We start from the raw sequence: 22,928 nt of genomic DNA on the forward strand, positions 1-22,928 counted from the left end.
TTGGAAATTCTGTGTTCCAACTCGAAATGGAACGCACCATATGTACTGTATGTGAACAGCGTGGTAAAAGTCTAACTCTCTGTCGTATCTCTGTCCCGTAGTGATCGACCTTCTAGAAGCTCTTCACATGTCCTCCCACATTAGTGGTGTGAGTCAGTCAGTGCTGGGCAGTCAGCCCAGTCCTGACAGTGTCATATACAAAATACGTTCCAGAGCACCGTATCTGACTCTACCTCCGGAATATTCCCACTTCCTGTTCTCCAAACTGCAGGGCAGCATTGGCGTTTATTTGGTGGGGCATCAGTCGTCAGCTTCCACTGCCAGTCTCATTTCTCTCTCCTCTCAGTCCTCACCCATTCTCCAAATCATCTCCTCCACTGTCGATGACACTCTGCGTTTGGACTATCACCCTGGAGGAGAAGGATCTTCACAGGGCCCTGCCAGCTTTCACTTCCCCAGTAGAAACCCCTTCTCCAGGGCGGCCTGGGTGCAGCTGGCTGTGAGCCTGGAGCCTGACAGACTGGTGTTTTTCGTCAACTGTCAAGATGCTGTTGTTGTCCCGATAGAAAACGAAGAGAGGATCGAACTGGAACTGCCACAAAATGTTCTCATCACCCTCTCTAGCACTCCCGGACAAAAAGACAGCAAATTTAGTGTGAGTTTAAGTTGCAGTGACATATTTAAATAGCAAATAGTCTGTGTTTGAATAGCACTTGATGACCACTCACATCCCAAATGGAACTTACTATTCACATGCTGCCCACAGACACAGCACACAACCTGCTGAGCACAGCTGTGAAAAAGAATATCTGAAATAATATTTCTAATAATTAGATTTTGGTGATATGGGGAAATTCGATGTTCTTTTTACATCATTTCATATTGATATAGATATTATGATATAAATCAAATTCATATTTCTGTAAGGCCAAAACAAAAGAAACTATTTACAACTTTTATTCACTTTACTTTGTATGTCTTTGGTGCACTTTACATTCAGTAAACCCTTGTGACATGATACAACAAACACAAACACACAACAATACAACATGTAAGTGTTTTTTTCTTCATGAATGCAGGGTCATTTGAAGAGAGCTGAGATTTCACTGACACCTTATGGACAGCGTCCGTGGTCCTGTGACAACGTAACAGGTAAACAAACATCAACTACTGTAAATCTAACCTGCGTGAGCATCTTTTCCTCTTGAAGTGTCAAAGAAACAAAGGAAATCATTAGAAAATTCCTCACAAAATAGCGTTTTGTAAACATTTCAGAGTTAAAGCTTTTGTTCATATTGTTGACGTTATTATTCTGCCTCTGTTTGAGAAGAATGTAATGTTATTTGTATGCTGCATCCTTAATCCGAAAACTGAGGGAGAATTTGTGTGTATACAGCAGCAGTGCAGGGGTGGGCAGGACAAGAAGCAATAATCCTGTTAAACTGCTGAACAACTGGGGTTTTTGAGCAGTACAAGATCATTCTTTTGTGGGCTCTTCTTTGTGTTTTTAACAAGGACATAAAACAAATCACTTCCTGTGTGAGATCCAAACACTGCCACACCGAGACTCTGGAGTTGAATGTAACAGACGTTTGTGTATATCTAAAAGTTACGTACTACAGCTTTAACTGCTTCTAAATGCTGTAAGTGTGTGTGTGTGTGTGTGTGTGTGTGTGTGTGTGTGTGTGTGTGTGTGTGTGTGTGTGTGTGTGTGTGTGTGTGTGTGTGTACAGTACATACTGAGTTGTGTGTGTTTATTTTATACACGTGTATCTGTGTATGACAGAATGTTGTGTGGGCTTGTCACATGATGAGAATGTACACTTCCCCAGAGGTTTCAGTGTCACTGATAAACACATAATTGTTTTATTATGTCTGGAATCATGTATCTCGTGGTGACAGCTCAGTGTCAGGACCACCGCGGTCGATGTGCATTAGAACATATCTTATGTCCCTCTGGCAGAAGGTCTCCCAAACAGTTAGTTTATTATTCCTCTGAGGAGCTTAGCTTCGACTGTGTTTTTCCCAAATGTTTGTTCAGGTTCTGAGTGTGTTCTTTTATTCCCTCTAACATATTGAAGCAATAGTCTGGGTTCTTTAAAGTGTGTTGATAGCACTGTGTGTGCTACCAGTTTGCTCCTTGTGTGGGGAATCAGATTTTAGCCAGACTCACCTAATAAAAATCTAGGCCTGTCCTCTCCTGCACAAAACTATACAGAGACCCAGCAGTAAATATGTCTAACACTGAGATAATGCAACATACATATTCTTATGGTGAGCTCAGTCTGCTCAGTCTACCTCACTGTGTCATGACCTCTTATAACCACTGAACTACTAACTCGACCATTCTCTTCCCCAGATAATCTGTCTCCTTCCAAGAACATAGATGCCCGGAGCTCAGGTTCTATGAGTGACAGCAGTGGAACATCTCAGCAGGGCGACCTCACTAGTAAACCCCAAACAAGCTGCAGGCCCGTGGACCAAAGCAGCAATTATCCCCTGGACATCCAGAGTGACCAGCTGCAGAGAGGTGTCATCCTGGGGCCTCCGGGGTCTCCTCAAGGAGTCAAGTCTGTTTCTCACAGCCAGAAAGACGACAGGCTGAAGGAGCTGGAGAAAACAGTGAAGGGTCTTGCACATATGCTGGACATGGTTAAAGCTCAGGTAGCCACAGATGTATATCTTTCTAATTAGTAACTAATATGATGTAATATGGCATGATATGTTAATATTGTATTTACTTTTTTAAAAACAGAACACAGACTTACAATCACGCGTTAAGTTCCTGGAAGAATGCGAGTGTGTGAGGCAGCGATGTGAGTGGGAGGGACGTGAAGTGGACGATGGCCAGAGCTGGCAAATCGACCTCAGCACTGTCTGTACTTGCGCATCTGGAAAGGTCACATGTCGGTCTAACATCAGAGGTAAAGATGACTCAGCTTCTGCTTGTTCTTCAAGTCTTTCACTGTCCTGTATGAAAAAAAAAAGATGGGGATAGAGTATAGGAAGACTATAATCACACACAAACATACATCTATCTGACAGCAACCTAACACCAACAACAACAAATGCTAGTTTGTGGTCCCTGTCTCTGACCTCTGTTGATCTAATACCTGTCAAAGTGGAGGAGTATGTTTGGTTTTGACCTCTGATTCTGAGGGTGAGAAGGACACAAAAGCACAAACCAAGTGACAAAACCAGGATTCAGTTTCAGGAACTTTGGATTTACTCAAAGGTGAAAGCAAGGTATCACTCCAACAGACAAACACATCTGTTGAGTGGCAGGCAAACATTCAGGGTCAAAAACAGAATTTAGGTCAGGTCAGGTCAGGTCCACTCATGCCTGCCCCACACTAAAGGATTTTCAAATCTGACTTAAATTTTAAAAAGTATGGGAGATTTTTAACGTTTTAATCCTGAGAAAGTACAGACTAGATCCAGCCAAAACACAGGACCACACACTGTTTCCAGGAATGAGGGATCTCACCGAAGCTTGCGTGATTTAACGTGACTTCAGAACATAAACAGACATAGATTGTGCTTAGAAATGTGGGGTAACAAACTGTGGATGAAGACGGAGTCAACTTGGCTTGTACATGTCATGGCTCTAAAAATACACAACATCTGTTTCCTGGTCAGGTGGCTCTCATTGGTTATTGGGGGGTTCTGCTCATGCCCCAAGCTGTTCAGTTGTAAATATCATGTCATCAATGTTTAATACTTAACTACGGTTTGAAATTGTGATGCTGATGTGTTTAAAGCGGACCAAGACCTTAAGTTCCAATTAAGGCTGTTTTTTAGTTTGTATCTGCGTCATTACCTTTTTTATGAAGCCCTGAAGGTTCTAAACAAACAGTTCAGCCACTGCTGAGAACGCTGTGTTTTATTATAATCTCGGGCTCAGCGAGATCTCTGAAAAAACCTGGTCCAGTTACGTAAACAGCGGTTCTCCTGAACAGCAGATCCTCCTGGTGCGGCCACTAGTCCGGGCACATCCGGTTGCGTACATTGAACCACAGAAGAAGAATAACGTCCGTTGTGGAGGTGTTTCACGAGTGACAGTGTCTTCTGACTCTGGGTCTGACTCCGGGTCAAAGGTCGTCAAAGGGACTGCGGCGGGGAGTCGTGAAGAAGCTATTTTTAAACATTGTTAAAACAATGTTTTGATGATGAGTAGCAGTGCATCCACCGTTCCAGAGGGGGGAGCTGTGCTTCTGAGAGCGGGTGTGCTGAATATGTCACTTCCGGGTACTGGCCAATCACAACACTCTGTCTTCTGGGTGAAAGAGTTGAGTCTCAAATCTCGCGGCTGGGAAACACCGTCAGAAAAGAGGATTTCTATTGGCTCGTTTACAGCAACTAGGAGGTTTTTGACCATAAAAACAAGTTAATATATGTAAGTAGACCTCCATAACTCACATATATGTGCAACAGGACCACTCTATGTGAGCTTTAAAGATGTTAAAATCACTACGGGATAATTTGGCCAGATAATCTGTTCAAAATAAGCCTAAAATCGGCAGACACCCACGACTGTTAGAAGGGCCAGTTCGGGACCAAAATCTGGCCAATTATCCTCTAGTGTGGGGCGGGGCTTAAACAGAACAATAAATGCTGTTGAGCTTGGATGCTAAACTATACAAGAACATCTGTCAGAGAAAATGTGGGCCGAGGAACTAATAATAAAATGAGCTGCAGGTGAGGAGAACACCACTTGAGGAGAATGAGCTGATTACATTAAGAGCCCAATCTGAACTTACAGGAGAGATGGTTTGCAGTTAGTTAACAGAACCATATGTTGCTCAAGGACACATCATGTAGGCAGGGTAGACAAGAGGAACCAGGGAGGAAAATCTGAAACAAAATGTGCTAACTGGCTTTACCAGGCTAATGTGAAAACAGTCATTTTTTTAGCAGTTCTGCTGTTGTTGTGACCCCCATTTCATTGAACCACTGTCTTCTTCTCATAAAAATAATAATTTGTAAGAGGTGTAACTGCCCTCCACAGTTCGAGGTTCTTCTGTCAGTATGAGGCTTGTTTGAAACTCCTTTGGTTCAGCAGCTTCAGTGGCTAAACTCCTAAATAATCCGCTTGGATTTTGGATAACGGATTGGATCAAATCCTGAAAATGGGTTTTTCAAAAGAAAAAACGGATTACGTAGTCGGATAAGATCACGTATTCCGATCCTGGTCTTGATCCGGATCAAACCTTTGGTTTGGGTTTTTCACAACTTTGTAGTAGGATTGGGATGACTTTGATCCAAAAAAAATCTGGATTAAACTGATCCCATCAGAAAGGTGGATTCAGCATGGAGTTCAGGCCCAAAATGTAATGAAACTTTAAAACTGTATCAAATAATACTATATTTGGATCATGCAGTATAGCCTACAAGATATCCTATTTATTCATAAGGTTTTAATTTGATTTGGTCATCCATCAGGCTACAGTAATTAGGTAGGCTATAACGTATTTAGCCTTTCAGTATAGGCCTACAGCAAGAGTTTGGCCTAAATAATTCCCCAAGCAGCTGTCAATATTGACCACAAATAATATATTTAATTCTATCACTAATTAATGTGTATTCATATCACAATCAAAATAGTTTTGTTTTTAGATTATTTTTTAGTGACGCATGCAATGATAAAACAGAATAGCAAAGCAATGGCAAATGGCATCACTGTTTCTGAAATCCAAAACAAATCCAAATCAGAAATAGTGTCTAACTATTTTGTCCCTTGCTGTACGTCCTGTTTGGTAGTGATGTTGTTCAGGACAACACAGGCAAGGGTTATGTTGCTTGCTTTCTGTGGTTCCGCTCTCATGTAGTTAAGGCATAGAAAACACCTCTTAAGACCTCCATTTAAATGCTCAATTGCATTGCTATTCTATATTCTACTTGTTGCTCTTTACATATCTATAGTTCTACATTGTTGATTGTCTATCCTATTTGAGCTTATCCAGATTTGGTGAGGAGTTTCTATCCGGATAAGATTGATCCAATCCGATGTTGCTTTGAAAAACCGGCTCAAAAGTAAGATGGATTACGTGATCATGGATAGCAAAAAAAAAAAAGGATTACTGAAACCGGATCAATTTTATCCAGATTAAACATTTTGAAAAACCGGGCCCAGGCTATCAGCCTTGTGCATTCACAGAGTAATGGGATTCAGCCACTGGATACCTCGTGATATACCACGGCTATTAAACAGTGGACTGTCTAGCTGTCTCTTGAGGAAGTGGAGGACATAAGTCATTTTAACAGCTGTTATGAGGATGAAGGCACCGCATTTATCATCTGTGTGAACTCAGAGAGACACAGAGCAATTCATAAAGAACTGTTGAAAAGGACTGACACTGGAACACAACTTAATTATGTCCTGACTGTACATTTACATAGTGACATGTTGGTCCCTCCAGTATAGAAAAACGACACATACAGTATACTATGTGAATACTGAGAAACATTTTTACAAAGCTTGTTACACTGTGATATACAGTCAGGTCCATAAATATTGGGACATTGACACAATTCTCTTCTTTTTGGATCTATACACCACTACCATGGATTTGAAATGAAACAAGATGTGCTTTAACTGCACACTTTCAGCTTTAATTTGAGGGGATTAACATCCAAATCAAGTGAATGTTGTAGGAATTACAACACTTTCTATATGTGCCTCCCACTTTTTAGGAGACCAAAAGTAATGGGACAAACTAAACAATCATAAATCAAACTTTCATTGTTTAATACTTGGTTGCAAATCCTTTCTAGTCAATTACAGATTGAAGTCTGGAAGGCATAGACATCACAGACACTGGGTTTCATCCCTGGTGATGCTCTGTCAGGCCTCTACTGCAACTGTCTTCAGTTCCTGCTTGTTCTTGGAACCATTTTCCCTTCAGTTTGGTCTTCAGCAAGTGAAATGCCTGCTCAATCAGATTCAGGTCAGGTGATTGACTTGGCCATTGCATAACATTCCACTCTTTGGTTGCTTTTGCAGTTTGCTTTGAGTCATTGTCCATCTGCACTGTGAAGCGCCGTCAGATGAGTTCTGAAGCATTTGGCTGAATATGAGCAGATAATATTGCTGGAAACACTTCAGAATTCATCCTGCTGCTTTTGTCAGCAGTTACATCATCAATAAACACAAGGGAACCAGTTCCATTGGCAGCCATACATGCCCACACCATGACACTACCACCACCATGCTTCACTGATGATCATGAGCAGTTCCTTTCCTTCTCCACACTCTTCTCTTCCCATCACTGTGGTACAAGTTGATCTTGGTCTCATTTGTCCAGAGGATGTTCTTCCAGAATTGTAACAGCTTTTTTAGGTGTTGTTTGGCAAATTCTGATCTTGTCTTCCTGTTTTTGAGGCTCACCAATGGTTTGCATCTTGTGGTGAACCCTCTGTATTCACTCTGGTGAAGTCTTCTTTTGATTGTTGACTTTGAAACACATACACCTACCTCCTGGAGAGTGTTTTTGATCTGGCCAACTGTTGTGAAGGGCTTTTTCTTCACCTGGGAAAGAATTCTTCTGTCGTCCACCACAGTGGTTTTCTGTGTTCTTCCAGGTCTTTTGGTGTTGCTGAGCTCACTGGTGCGTTCTTTCTTTTTAAGAATGTTCCAAACAGTTGATTTGGCCACACCTAATGTTTTTGCTATTTCTCTGATGGGTTTGTTTTGATTTTTCAGCCTAATGATGGCTTGCTTCACTGACAGTGACAGCTCCTTGGATCTCATATAGAAAGTTAACAGCAACAGATTCCAAATGCAAATGTCACTCCTGGAATCAACTCCAGAACTTTTACCTGATTAATTGAAGATGAAATAACGAGGGAATAACCCACACCTGTCCATGAAATAGCTTTTCAGTCAATTGTCCCATTACATTTGTCCCCTAAAAAGTGGGAGGCACATATAGAAATTGTTCTAATTACTACACCGTTCACATGTAAATACCCTCAAATTAAAGCTGAAAGTGTGCAGTTCATTTCAAATCCATTGTAGTGGTGTATAGAGCCAAAAAGAAGAGAACTGTGTCGATGTCCAGATATTTATGGACTGTAGGTTGTCTGTGAACCTAGCTGCTCCATTTCCCTCACGAGTGGACGGCATCAACTACATAAGGACATGTAATAGTTTATGTTCTGCCTTGGGTCCAAATATCATTTCAAACCTGCTTTAAAAAGCCTACTGAAGGTTTTCTAGCTGTTAAACTGGAGGAACTGTCCTATGCCTCTTTGTCTGAGTGACAAACATGTGGGCCTAATGTTGGACTCCTTACAGACTCCCAGTGTGTCTTTGTCCCTCTCTAACAGACGGACATACACTGCATTCATTCTGTCCTGCTTGTTGTGCACATGTTTACCGTAAATGTAATACACATGTGTCTCCTCTATCACCCCCACCCCCCCATGACTATACTCTCTCACCGTCATTGTCTCGGCCTCCTTATTTCCTTAATTGTTTCTGCATGTAGGCCAGAAGACTCTAATGGCAGCCCGTTGATATACACTCACAGAGTGGTGCTTTGATCTCATGCATGCTTGGCTTGCTGGAGGAAATGCCTGTTGACTGATGGCACAGTAGGCAGCCGTTCAGAACCTCTCTCTATGTCTCTGGTGTAAATACTACTTGATGAGTCTCCTAAAAGCCTTTGATGAAAAAAAACGGAGCACCCTTGCTTTTCACTCTCAGGTCCTTTAATGTAATCTTTTTGCAAAACAACTTAAACAGCCACAGAATGGAGGAAGTTGTTTGTCCGTCCTCCAGAGAGATTCATCGGGAGGAAAATTAACTACAACTCCATCCAGTTTTCCTCTCTCTGTTTCCTCCTGCTGTAAAGCTCCTTCAGGTTTAATAGACTCAGCAGTGGTTTGTCTTCAACAGGTAGAAAGCTACAGGAAATTCTGTTTATAGATACGGTCCATAAAACATTATGTGTGGGAGCAAACATGTGTAGACTACAGTATATTATGTTAGATTACAGCAATGCTGTGCTGTAGTTACTCTAGAGAGCAGACCTCAAAAACATTAGTCTTATTGATAGACAGAGCAGGTGGAGGAATGGAAGTAAATATCTCATCAGATTTTGAATTTCAGCACTGAAATGTTTTCACAATTCAACTCTATAATATGTAAAATCTAACCAACATTCAGCCAATCACACAATCTTCCACTGGGCATGTGATGCAGACAATGGTATCCTGCTGATCTTTACTATGTGAATGTGAACCTTAAAGGGGAAGTAAGTAGTTTATAGTGACATCTAGAGGAGAGGCTGAAATTTACAACAAAGACCTGCTGCTCTGCTCACCCCCTCCCTTCCCTGAGCGCTACGGTATCCGCAGCTGGTCAAATGTCGTCCTCGTCGTCTTTCTCCGTGTCAGCAGATGAGGTTTGTGAGGTGAGGGAGAGGGCGAGCTACCGCGACCAGAGAGTGGAGGCGGGACTTCCGCTACAAGTAAAGAGACGCTTGATTTGTTCTCTCGCGTTTGTCCTTACAGGCTCCGGTAGAAACATGGCATCTCGCTGCTAACAGTGGCTATGCGACCGCGGCCCGCGACCATGTTATTTTAAATGACTTTTTGAAACACTACGAAAATGAAACAAAGAATATTATACAGCGACTAGACAATGCAGGAGCACGTAATATGTATACAAAAGTGGATTTTTGGTAATATAAACCCATAAATACTACATATTGTCCCTTTAAATAAATATTATGTCAAACTTGACTCTGACGTTAATAATCAATCTCAGAGGATTCAAAAAAATCAAATATAGTTTTTCAATGCTGCAAATTCAAAATCTGGATTATTAGATTGATTTCTATATGGAGGTCAAAACAGGTTGAAATTATCCAAACATAATTTCCACATTCCTCTTTAATCGCCAAAATAAATATTTGTGTATTACTACTCAGGATAAGTAATAGTACTGGACAGATACACACACACACACGCACACACACACACACACACACACACACACACACACACACACACACACACACACACACACACACACACACACACACACACACACACACACACACACACACACACACACACACGACATTACATCGAAATGTATCTTCTTTCTTCCTGGAGACTTTCAACCTTCAAGTGTAATAATTGACATTATAGGGACTTGATTTTTGTCCTCGTCCCCCTAATGTGACTGTGGTAACATATTTAGGTCCCCACAGTCATACCTGGACAGAAGCTTAAACATGTTTATGTAGTAAAGATTTCCGTCTGGTCTCCAGGGTGTGAACTGGACGGCACGGTTCATAATGTGTCCTACGACACCATTGACGGCTGTCAGACATGTACGTGTAAGGTGAGTGTTTGACAACAAACCACCACATACTGTTTGTTGTCAACATAATTTACTGGAGCCTGAAGAACTGTGTATCCTTACCCTTTGGTATCAGGATGGTCAGAGAGAGTGTTCTCCTCTGTCCTGCCCCTCACTGGACTGCACTCACACAGAGACTGTGTCTGGAGACTGCTGCCAACAATGCAAGAGTAAGAACACCTCACTCTTCCCTTTATATTGAACCTATGTAGCCTGCAGTTAGTGCAAGATGGCCTCTATAAAACAAGGTCCTAATGTATGAAATGCTTATTTAACAGCCACAAAGACTATTTCCATTCCTTCCTTTTCTCTGTTTTCTGTGTTAAATGTACATCTGAGCACCATAACAGTGCAGTGATGTGTCTGCAGGTTGTATCTATTACGGTGTGCGGTATGATCACAGAGCCACGTGGAGACCGGAGCAGAGTCCCTGTGATGTTTGCTTGTGTTCAGTGAGGCCAATTCCAATTATCTCTGCAAATGACCTTTTTTTTCTATCAACCATCATCTCCACTCATGTTCACGTGTTGTCTCTTCATAGGAGGGTCGTGTGCAGTGTGAGAGGGAGCAGTGCCACACGCCTTGTAAAAACCCTGCTGCTGCACCACCTGGTAGCTGCTGCCCAGTTTGTCAAGGTGGGTGTGCTACTGTGAAAGTCATCAGTAGTGTTTAAACAAAGGGCCAATTCCAATTCCTATCTTAACCCTCAAGCTCAACCCTTAATCTAAACTGGCCCTCAAAACCAAGTGTTGAGGGTTATTTTGTCACTTAGAAATGGGACACCCCTTAAATGCAGATACGTCTTCAGACTGTAGGGGGCAGAATAACGTGAAAGCTGCGTCCAGTCTGTCAACTCCAAAAAAGAAGAAGAAGAACACATTTACGTCACGATTATTAATTACGATCCGTTTGTCAGTCAAGTTATTAGGTTGTCAGTTAGTTATAAGATGATACTCATACAAATACCACAACCACGGACATATTCAGCTGACAGTTACCACACACCACGGCTTATTGAAAAGTAAACCATAGCAAATGATCGCGTGTGCACACCGGCCGGCTATTGACAAAAGATTGTAAAATAAAAATAAATGTTACGCAACAATGACGTCAGTAATCTATAATATGGGTCTAAACTAATATAATACAATGGTTTTCATAATTTTTATATCTCTATTAACAAAGAAAATACTTAATTTGTAGTGTACTCGTTTCGCTGCTTTCGACGCCATCTTTCTTATGTGAAAACACGCAATGCATTCTGGGTAGCCCTTGCTCCCAAGGGTGGTCTCCTAAAATCTCAATATTGAGACAGCACTTGAACTAGAGGGAGCGCACATTTTTGAGATTGAGGGTCAAGATTGAGGGTTAAGCAAGGAATTGGAATTCACCCAAAAGGGTCAAAAAAAGAGAAAATATCTAGTGAGCAGCAGTTCTCTTGTTGATGAGGTCAGAGGTCAGAGGAGACCAGACTGTTTCAAGATGATAGAAAGACAACAGTAACTCAAATAACCACTTGTTACAACCAGGATATGGCTGCTCTGTCGTTCTGGGTAATCAGTGCTGGGTAATCAGTGGCGTTTGCCTGGAATTGTGCTGAGAAACAGTTTGTGCTTATGTGTGTCTTTGTAGGATGTGGCGTGAACGGTCGCGACTTCGCTAACGGAGCGGTGATTCCCACTGGAGACCGTTGTCAACAGTGTACATGTGTGGTACGTCTCTGATGAACATCCAACCGTCCATTTTCTACCGCTTTATCCTCCACAGGAGGGTTGTTTGTGGGGGGTGCTGTGCCAATCTCAGCTGATGTAGGGCGATAGACGGGTCCAAGTTATCTGATATTTTAGCTTCTTAAATGTTCTTTTTTTTGCTAGTGTCTTTGCTCCATATAAGTAAAATCGTTAAAAATCGTTAAAACTGAATCATTTTGCTTTGTGGTCAAAACCAGACATTTGAGAACATGATCATTTTGTGTCTCACTCCAAAAAGAGACTCCAAAGAGAGAGTCGCGGCCGTTGTCTTCAATCCAAAGGCATTGATTTGTGGATATGCAAAGAATACCCAAGTGAGCAGCACTGAAGTACAAACTGAAGTTTTTCACAGCATGTATCATCTCTTATACCCTAAATGGGGGTAACCTCCTCCAGAGATCCCCCTGTTTCTGTGTCCACCCCCATCATTTGTCCACCTCGAAACAGGAAGTAGAATGTAACTTTGCAGTACATTGCCCGATCACCACGCAACATGATATGCCAGTAAAGGATACTTCGCTGGGCACATTAATGGACACGCCTTTGACCCAACAGGAAGTCAGCCATTTTTAAACAGGAAGTTCCCAGGAAGTGATTTGTCAGTGATACACACTGAGGAAAAGATGCTCTGGGCGCTCACCCAACCTGTACTGACTAACTAAAGGTTCACCCACCGGTTACTCCTGCACCTGCAGCAGAATCACTCCACACAGCACAAGCAGCACTTTCCTCTGGACGACACTCTTACGGATAACGGATGGCTCTCAATGTCTAGTTTTTTCACACTTGATGATACGTTGAATATCATAGGTACATGTACACACTTTAGCTTAAAAATCTTTTCCTTTACAATTTCAAGGCTTGGGAAACACTGATCAACCTTTTTTTTTTTAACATTTTCCCGCCATTTTACGGGCTAAACAACCGATATGGATGAAGACAATAATCGTTAGTTGCAAACCTATAGGGACAGTTTATCTGTGCTCTCTCTCTTCCAGAATGGAGATGTGGTGTGTTCAACTCATCCCTGTCCCACTCTGTCTTGTCCAAACCCTGTACATCGTACTGGAGATTGTTGTCCACGGTAACGAAGCTGCTTCACTGTTTGTTTGTTTGTTGTTGTTTTTTTATCACTTTCAAACCTGAATCAATCCACCTCACCATAGCTTTTGACTGTGACTGTGTTTGTCCAGATGAAAGGTCCAGACGTGTGTGTTGTGTGTATATGATCTGTAGGTGTGAGCAGTGTGAACATGAGTCCAAGGTGTATGAGGACGGACAGACGTTCCCCTCCAGTAGAGACGCCTGCCTCCGCTGCCACTGCTCTGTGAGAACAACATTTACTGCAGTTCCATTTCATTCAATTCAATATACTCCTTTGTCCCATAGGGAAATTTGCCTTGGACTGAAGCCCTGCTTATGAATGAGTCAAATATAATAAAGGCAATAACACAGTAAAAGCATGAAAGGAGCAACATTTGTTAAATTTGTTAAAAACAAGTTTAATAGATGTTTTTAGGCAGAGTTTTTAAAATGATTAAGTTTGGCTGCTGGGACGATTTCTAGAAAAGTTAAAGAAAAGCTTTCATAAACATATGTGATGCTAGCAAAACACTCATTTGGACAGAGAAAAGTTTATTGCTGTGTTTATTCAGCTTAGTCAGAATTGAAGATACTAATTCACATCCTGTTGATTTAATCCCACCTCATCTCTGACTGTCAGGCCGGTAAAGTGTCTTGTGAGGGTATGGATTTGTCATGTCCCACTCCACAGTGCAATCATCCAGCCCGACCCAAAGGAGAGTGTTGTCCCTCATGTGACGGTCAGTGTTTGTGATATTTCTTCTGATGTATTTTTGATGATGAAAAACAACAAAACAGTAGAATTTAGTTTGGTTCTTCCCTCCTCTCATGTGCCCCCTGTCACACTATATAAAAGGGCTTTTTGAGGGTGAAGACGTGGTTTTTGCCCTAGGAAATGCATTGTGTCTATGAGTGTTCTCACACGTGTATATGTGTACAACACCACAAGAAGTGAGGGCATTTTGTGAAAGTGAAGACAAATGTGCTGCTCTTCACATCCTGTCACATCTAAAGTGATGTTTATGGGTTAAGACGTGGTTTTAGGTTTTAGGTTTTAGGTTTTAGGGTTAGGGTTAGAATTAGGTTTCGAATGCTGTACACAGTCTGGGTCGCAACTGATGTCAAGAGATTGATGAGTATTTGTTTTAAATAACATGCATACAATTTTGTTTTATTGAAATGACTAAGGATTTAGGAAATCAGGTGTTACATATATATTATAGATATATATACATTATAGCAGTCAATGATTCACTACATAATTTATATTGTTATTTTGTTCACAATAGTTCTGGGTGCTCATATAGAAAGTTTGGGAGACACTGGTTTAGTCTGTAATTTTGCAGTGTCCTAAGAATGAACTGTGTGTGTGTGTGTGTGTGTGTGTGTGTGTGTGTGTGTGTGTGTGTGTGTGTGTGTGTGTGTGTGCAGTGTGTGAATATGACAGGAGAATATATGCTCATGGAGAAGTGTTCAGTCCAGCAGGAAGTGGACCCTGTCTACAGTGCAGGTGTAAGGTAAACTTGAAAATCAAAGAAAAATGCCTGTTTGTGTTTGCTTCTACTTTACATTTTACTATTATATTATTTTTAATTTATTAGATTAATTTCATATGACATATTGTGTTTGTGTTTCAGGGTGGTAATGTAATCTGCCATGAGCAGAAATGCGCTCCAGTTCAATGCTCCAACCCTGTGAGAGACCCACAGCTCTGCTGTCCAGTCTGCAAAGGTAATAATCCACACATTATTATAGCCACAAAAAGCAAATGTAAGACATCATTTCTACCTTTTTAACGTATCGTCAATATTTTTTCATAGATGATCATGTATTACATTTGAGGGATTAATAAAGGATTATCGTATCTTTCTAATCCATAGACTAAACCATTTACTTGTCTATTTCTTTCCTCCTTCAGTTTGCTCAAAAGTGATTTATTTTGTTTACATATAAGACACAGGTGGAACACATTGCAGCAGGAGCAGACAATCAAAAGAGAGTAAGAAGAGTTACACAAGGAAAACCTACAAAATAAAACAGGAAACAAGGAACAGAGAAGCAGACTTAGAGAACCAAAACCCAATGTAAAGAAAACAGAAGAAAAAGTCCAAACAGGACAAATGACCAACAAATAGCATCAGGATACATCTAGGGATTATGACATATTATGAAAGCTCAGCCACACATTCACAAGACAGCACCTCTTTTCTCATTGTAGCATGTGTGTCGGAGGGAGTGGAGTATGAAGAAGGCTCTAACTGGCACCGTGACGGCCACTGCTCCACCTGCACTTGTGTGAATGGAGAAATCCAGTGTACACACACACAGTGTCCACCCATTGACTGCCTACATCCCACTAAGATGACTGGTAAGAGTGTGTGAGTGAGCTGTGTGTAAGTGCACATGTACACTGTTCAACTCCAGAGCAACATCTCTTTGTCATTGTCTAAGAATCCTGTTGTGCAACCTGTGAAAGCTGTGACTATAATCACCGCATCTACAGCAACAATCAGAGGTTCACGAGCCCTGATCGGCCCTGTCACACCTGCAGCTGTCAGGTGAGTGTGTGTGTGTGTGTGTGTGTGTGTGTGTGTGTGTGTGTGTGTGTGTGTGTGTGTGTGTGTGTGTGTGTGTGTGTGTGTGTGTCTGCTAGCTCGCTGACCAACCTCTGACCTGATGAATGACTTCCTGTTCCTGTCTGTCCACAGCTCGGGACTGTGGTGTGTGAGAGGAGACAGTGCCGTGCTCTCAACTGCACCAACTCATACACACCACCTGGAGAGTGCTGCCCTAAATGTCCAGGTACTTAAACCCATGACACAGGGTTCCAACAGGTCCTTGAAAAAAAATAATAATAATTCGAGGCCGTTAAAAGTTTTTAAAAATTGCCCTAAACAGAAATAAGACAATTATATCACTTGTTGTGCTGCAAATCAATAAAAGTGGACGCCCTCTCATAAAAGTTACCCTCTCATTTTAAGCTATGTAAGCATATCAAAGCTCACATAGAGTGGTCCTGTTGCACATATATGTTAGTTATGGAGGTCTACTTACATACATTAACTTATTTTTATGGTAAAAAACCTCCTCGTTGCTGTAAATGAGCCGATAGAAATCTCTCCTTACTGATGCTGTCCTCAGCCGCGACATTTCAGACATAAATCTCACACCCAGAAGACAGAGTGTGTTGTGATTGGCCAGCCAGCGTAGAGCCTTCCCAACTGTCTTGTGATTGGCTAATACCCGGAAGTGACATAATCAGCACACCCACTCTCAGAAGCGCAGCTCCCCCATCTGGAACGGTGGATGCACTGCTACTCATTATCAAAACAGTGTTTAAAAATAGTTTCTTCACGACTCCCTTTTATGACTTTGACCCGGCAATTCAGGTTGCAGTCATCACTCTGGATGACCGTGGTCAGTGGTTTAGTGAGTCCTCCTTAAGGCCACATTATACTTCTCCGACGCAGATTTCCGTCTCGTAAATGGAGGCGAGAAATTGACCATTTAGAGTCTAAACATGTGCTGTCTGTATTAAGATATGACGTATTTATAGTTTGGCAGCGACGTTGTCGGCGGGGATGAGCTCTGCCTCTGTGGACGCTCGGGGGCGCACTGTGAGCCGGCACAGAGCAGCGTTATCTCGGCCTGTCCTGAGGACCAAACGCAGCTCCGTTGTCCCTTGACGGAGTGACGGACACTTAAAAAATATTTAGTACAGTCGGAGACGACACAGAGACTCTTCGACAGGCTCTGCGTCGAGGTTGTGTATTTAGTCTACATGCTGATGTGTCCTTGGGCGAGACACTTAACCCCATGTTGCTTGTGATGGCTGTGCTGACAGTGTGTGAATGTGTATGAAAGATGTGTGATGGACAAATGTTGCGCACATAGCTGTTACGAGTTGTCACGAGAGTGAGTTCGTGAGAATAGCTGTATAAATGTGGGTGTGAATGGGTGAAAAAAAGTAGCTTTGAGTGGTCATCAAGACTAGAAAAGTGCTATATCAACACAGATCATTTACCATTACTTGGACAAACTGCGCTGTATGTAAGTGCAGCCATACGTGTTTTAAACATGTACTGTAATCCAAGTTCACAACAATGGAGAGTGATGGATGCCAGGACCATTCTAAAACACAGAGTTGCTCAGGCTGTTACAGTAAGAGCTCAATCAGTTCATTCCGTCAATCTAAATTTCGTTAGACTAGCACTCCTGGTTTAACAATCACAGATTATCCATTTATATGTTCTATAAATAAGCTTTACTTGCTTACTGGCGTTCTTTCTTTCTTCAATCCACCTCATTTCCATCCCTCTGTCAGCGCCATAATAAAGCATCTGCATCTGTTTTCTTGCAGACTGCTCCTTTGAAAACCGTGTCTTTTTGGACGGACAGGCTTTTCTCAATCCCGTGAGTGTGTGTGAGGAGTGTAAGTGTGTGAGCGGCAGGATCGACTGCCACCAAGCACAGTGTCCTCAGCCTCAGTGTAACGCACCTCGTCCTGGAACGTGCTGTCACAACAACTGCAATGGTGAAGAAATATTATTCAATGATTGTCAGAATAAACAACTTTTTACCAAATGAAAATCTCACAGTTTCATCATGGTCTTCTTCTTCTTCACCAGGCTGCAGTTATGCAGGGAAAGAGTATCACAATGGACTGGAGTTTCCTCACCCCACTGACACTTGCAGGGCGTGCAGCTGTGTCGTAAGAATGATGAGCTTCATGTTGTGGCGTGTGACTTGTGTCACGTGAAGCATGTTTTAAGTCTGCTCCATATCATGTTTGTAACAGAATGGGAACGTCCAGTGTCTGATGAGGAGGTGTCCCCCACTGACATGCTCAAACCCCCATGTGCTGCCAGGAGACTGCTGCCCCCGGTGTCCAGGTAAGACATTGCAAGAGAGAAATACTCAACTGGAGTAAGAGGGGAGCAGAGAAAAAGGTCCAGTGAGGTTCTGCTCTTGAAGCAGCAGCAGCTGTTGTGACACTGTTGTGGTATTGTTTGTCACAACTGTTGTAATGTATATGTGGAGGTAACATGTGCAGTAACCCTAACCCCTGAAGCAGAACTTAATGTACAAACAACCATGTCTTCAGACCAGGTACAGTAGCCTATGTTATAGCACTTTATAGATACGGTTGGTGTAGTGGTTAGCACTCTCGCCTTTGCAGCCAGAAGGCCTGAGTTCCTCTGTTGGAACAAGATCCTTTCTGCAAGGAGTTTGCATGTTCTCCCCGTGTGTGCGTGGGTTTTCTCCGGGTTCTCCGGCTTCCTCCCACAGTTTGAAAAAACATGCAATGTATGTATGTATGAATGGTGGTGGTGGTCGAAGGAGCCGTTTGGGGCACATTGGCAGCCATGCTTCCGTCAGTCTGCTCCAGAGCAGCTGTGGCTACACGTAGCTTACCACCACCAGTGAGAATGTGTTCATTAATAATGTAAAGCGATTTGGGTGTCTAGAAAAGTGCACAGGAAATGTAATGAATAATAATAACAGCCGAAACTGAACCCTAAAAAAAACAGAACACTGGTGCTTCAGTTCAGCTTGTATTTATGATGTGCCATTTGTAAATCAGCACATGTAGAAAATAACTGCAACATTTTGTCACGTTTAGCTTGAAACAATGTTTGAAAAATTTTTTGTGAATTTTTGAAAGTCACTTTTTAGCACATTTACAACGATATTTGTTCACTTAGAAATGAATGTAATAAATAATTCAATCTATTCAATCTATTTCTCAGGAAGGCTACTTCCTGAGAAAACTGAGCATCACTAGCATCACTAGGTGTTGGTGGACCAGGGCAGATCATCTGTGACGTGCACACCCAGGAACTTGGTGCTGCTCACCCTCTCCACTGTTGATGGTCAGAGGAGCATGCTGGGTGTGCTTGTTCCTGTAGTCCACACCAAATGTCTCAAAAAAGACAATGTGTGTGCACCAGCAAATACTGGGTGTGCCAAATGTATTTTCAACAGAGTGCTACACCTCCACAAACATTCAAAAGAATGTATCTCTCTCCAAAAGAACATTAACTCGAAGCACTCAGCAGCAATAACGACTTTTCCAGTTATCTTGTTAACAGACAAACAAACAAACAAACAAACGCCTGTGAAAACATATACCTCCTGACGGACGTCAATAACAAAGCCTATCCACGCGTTGTGTGCGTTCTATCAGTGATAGTCAACAGAAGTTCACAGCAGGTCTAAACATTCACACATGTGACATAATCTCAAATAAATCAATAACAAAGTCATAGAAAAAGAAAAAACATACATACACAGACATTGCATGCCCAATGAGATGAGCGTAGTGAAATATAACACTCTCATAGAGCCATAACGTATCAACAAAGCTATTTAAGCATCTGAACACAACTATTGGGCTTAGCAGCAGAGTAAAGGACACACAGATATTACTGCTTATCTGTGCGCACTGAGCAGCTCTCAATTTAAAGGGCGACGCGGCCTTGAACGCATTTATTATTTCATCAGAGTCCAGTTTCTCCACGATCTCTTTTTCAAACGTGAGCAGCGAGATGCTGTTCAGTCTCTGTGAGCATTGTAGCTCTGCTGGTGGATTTAATCCTGTTGACAACTGAAAACAGACGCTCCACAGAGCAACTTGTAGGTTGCCAGGTGCAGGTGTCGCAACGCCGCTGCCATACCCTTCGGTGCGTCAGTATGGCAGCCTCAAAACCGAGGGAACAGTTCAAAACAGAACTTGACAGTCGAGCTATGATGCTAACGTAGTTAGCCAAGCTGAACTTACCTGTCTAGGAGAAGAGTAGCCCATTCTGCATCCGTTGTGAAATTCCTCTCAGCTTTAAACTCTCTCCACCGTTCAAAAGCATGTCCTATAGACCCTCACTTTGCCGCAAACTTTATCTTAGCGTTTTTTTACATTCTTTTAGGTTTCCTTTTGTTTCATTTCAATTGACGCTACGTAACTGGCAACCCATGGCTGCTCAACTGCTGAGACTCTACTGACTGCTATGATTGGTAGACAGTGGTAGATGGCGCGTCATGCCAAAACATAATTTCAAAAAATAACAAACTTTGCGGTGAGAATAATATTTTTTTTAATGCAAATATTTTTGTCATACTATTTTTTGTTGGTGAGTTTGTTATATGAACATTATTTCTGGTCCTCTGTGACATATTAGGAGGATTTTATGGCCAGTTGGGTTAGATTTATTACATAATGTACCTTTAACATTTAGATTTAGATTTAGATTTAGATTTAGATTTAGATTTAGATTTGGATTTAGCATTTAGATTTAGATTTAGATTTAGCATTTAGATTTAACATTTAATATTTAGATTTAACAATTTAATACATTTCTGAGTTCACAAATATTGTAAATGTGCCAAAAAGTGACTTTCAAAAATTCACACCACTTTTTCAGACATTTGTTGAAGTTAAATGTGACATAATATTGAAGTTATTTTCAGCATGTGCTGCTTAACAAACAGCGCCTCATATGTGTTTTAACCTGCATATGTTTCATATATCAAAGATTTTCTCAGGATTTATTGAAAACGATTGGTACATACGTCAGTTCATAGCAAAGAGGACGTGATACACTCACCTGCCACTTTACCTGGTACACAGGAAACCTTAGTATCAGGAGTGGCACCTGGTATGGTCTGCTGCTGCTGTAGCTCATCTGTTCAAGGTGGTGCATTCAGAGATGATCTCCGTATTTTCATATATTATTGTAATTAATACAGCGATGCCGCTAAGGATGTTGTGTAAGCTCAAAAGAATTTGGCACAAATTGTAGCCCACAGCTAAATAACAAAGCATCACACTTTCATCTCTTAAAAAATGCAGCTCATCCATTCATGTGTTGGTATTTTTTTCTGTTATGTATGCAAGTGATTTCTTCACATTTTGTTCACGGAAGAAAAATCATGAAAAACATCTTAATTGATGTGTCTGAAGGATTTAATCCTTTATTTACAGACAATGTTAAACCTCTGAACTTTATTTCCCAAGAAACCCTTAGTTAATGTGAATGTTTGTATGAACTAATGATATGACACAGATGTATTATTGATATACTGATGCTCCTCTCTGTCAGCTCCTCCACTGGACTGTGTGTATGAACAGAGAAGCTACAGACACACTGAGCGTTTTTACCACCCGACTGACAACTGTCGAACATGTACCTGCAACAACGGCACACTTCAGTGTCAGCACAAACCTTGTCCCTTCACCTCCTGTTCTCACCCCATCACTCAAGACTGCTGCCGCACCTGTGAAGGTACACGCTCACATTAAGTCCTGCAGGGAAACTTCCACAAATGTGATGACAGTCTCAACATCTCTCTGTACTTTGCAGGATGTTTGTATGAGGGGCGAGAGCGAGCTAACGGGGAGACGTGGGATGATGCCTCAGACCCCTGTGCTGCGTGTGTGTGTCGGGAGGGTTCTGTCCGCTGTGAGAGGAAACCCTGTCCACCGTCCAACTGTAACAATCCAGTTCAGAAACAGTGCTGCATGTCCTGCGACGGTGAGTGGCTTCAAAAGCAACACAGAAGAAAACACACAGACTTAAAGGTGCCATATGTAAGAATGTGGCCAAAAACTAACTAACCCTGTTGCACATATATGTTAGTTACAGAGGTCTACTTACATACATTAACTTGTTTTTATGGTCAAAAACCTCCTAGTTGCTGTAAATGAGCCGATAGAAATCTCTCCTTACTGACGCTGTCCTCAGCCGCGGTGTTTCAGACATAAATCTCACACCCAGAAGACAGAGTGTGTTGTGATTGGCCAGCCAGCGTAGAGCCTTCCCAACTGTCTTGTGATTGGCCAATACCCGGAAGTGACATAATTAGCACACCCGCTCTCAGAAGCGCAGCTCCCCCCTCTGGAACTGTGGATGCACTGCTACTCATTATCAAAACATTGTTTTAACAATGTTTAAAAATAGCTTCTTCACGACTCCCCACCGCAGTCCCTTTTATGACTTTGACCCAGAGTCAGAAGACACTGTCGCTCGTGAAACAACTCCACAACGGACGTTATTCTTCTTCTGCAGTTCAGGGTTTAGTTTCACTTTAAGTTGAGTCTTTTTTCATTTTTCGTCAATATAAAAGATAAATCATAATTGAAAAGAGAAAAGGGAACAAAATTGTAGGCAGAACAATCCAGAAAGAGAGAGTTGACCGGTTTTACTCATCCCATCAGCTGAGGAACAGTGTCCAAATAGCAATCAGCCAATCAGCATCCACCTCCAGCAGTCGTTCAGCACATGAGTAAAACATTTATAACTGTGCTTATAAACTACATACTAATGACTATTCATGTGTTCTATATGACAAATTCAATATTTATTAATGCTTAACTGATGTTAATAGTGTGTACTTATTATAAAGTGTTACCGTTGACCTCGGTTGACCTCTGTGCCAGCTCATTCAGACATGCAGCTCCTTCTAAATGAAAGGTAACAGTAAAAATGAGGGGAGAAATGAAATGGGTAACTAAGTCAGCATTTAATAAGCAAATATAATCATGTTTCCTCTTTTAAAGGGACACTGTGTAGTATTTATGGGTTTATATAACCCAAAATCCACTTTTTTATACATATTATGTGCTCCTGCATTGTCTAGTCGCTGTATAATAGTTTTTGTTTCATTTTCGTAGTGTTTCAAAAAGTCATGTAAAATAACATGGTTGCGGGCCGCGGTTGCATAGCCAC

General features: G+C 41.7%; 1 protein-coding gene across 1 annotated transcript in view; it reads left to right on the forward strand.

The window, feature by feature from the left end:
• Positions 1-22,928, forward strand: part of kcp (kielin cysteine rich BMP regulator) — a gene marked incomplete at both ends in the record, with an annotated part of 49,634 nt that overhangs the window by 3,180 nt on the left and 23,526 nt on the right. Inside the window, 22 exons of the mRNA XM_083894278.1 lie at positions 102-655; positions 1,080-1,152; positions 2,360-2,664; positions 2,756-2,924; positions 10,281-10,354; positions 10,449-10,542; positions 10,742-10,824; positions 10,914-11,007; positions 12,005-12,084; positions 13,122-13,207; positions 13,360-13,450; positions 13,847-13,946; positions 14,638-14,723; positions 14,844-14,937; positions 15,425-15,574; positions 15,658-15,764; positions 15,915-16,008; positions 17,567-17,740; positions 17,835-17,917; positions 18,005-18,098; positions 21,303-21,485; positions 21,564-21,734. Of these exons, the coding sequence (XP_083750404.1) occupies positions 102-655; positions 1,080-1,152; positions 2,360-2,664; positions 2,756-2,924; positions 10,281-10,354; positions 10,449-10,542; positions 10,742-10,824; positions 10,914-11,007; positions 12,005-12,084; positions 13,122-13,207; positions 13,360-13,450; positions 13,847-13,946; positions 14,638-14,723; positions 14,844-14,937; positions 15,425-15,574; positions 15,658-15,764; positions 15,915-16,008; positions 17,567-17,740; positions 17,835-17,917; positions 18,005-18,098; positions 21,303-21,485; positions 21,564-21,734 (3,039 nt within the window). The remainder of the gene's footprint in view (positions 1-101; positions 656-1,079; positions 1,153-2,359; positions 2,665-2,755; positions 2,925-10,280; positions 10,355-10,448; positions 10,543-10,741; positions 10,825-10,913; positions 11,008-12,004; positions 12,085-13,121; positions 13,208-13,359; positions 13,451-13,846; positions 13,947-14,637; positions 14,724-14,843; positions 14,938-15,424; positions 15,575-15,657; positions 15,765-15,914; positions 16,009-17,566; positions 17,741-17,834; positions 17,918-18,004; positions 18,099-21,302; positions 21,486-21,563; positions 21,735-22,928) is intronic.

This window comes from Microchirus variegatus (genome assembly GCF_963457635.1).
Source record: "Microchirus variegatus genome assembly, chromosome: 8".
In the NCBI taxonomy this organism is placed as follows: Eukaryota; Metazoa; Chordata; class Actinopteri; order Pleuronectiformes; family Soleidae; genus Microchirus; species Microchirus variegatus.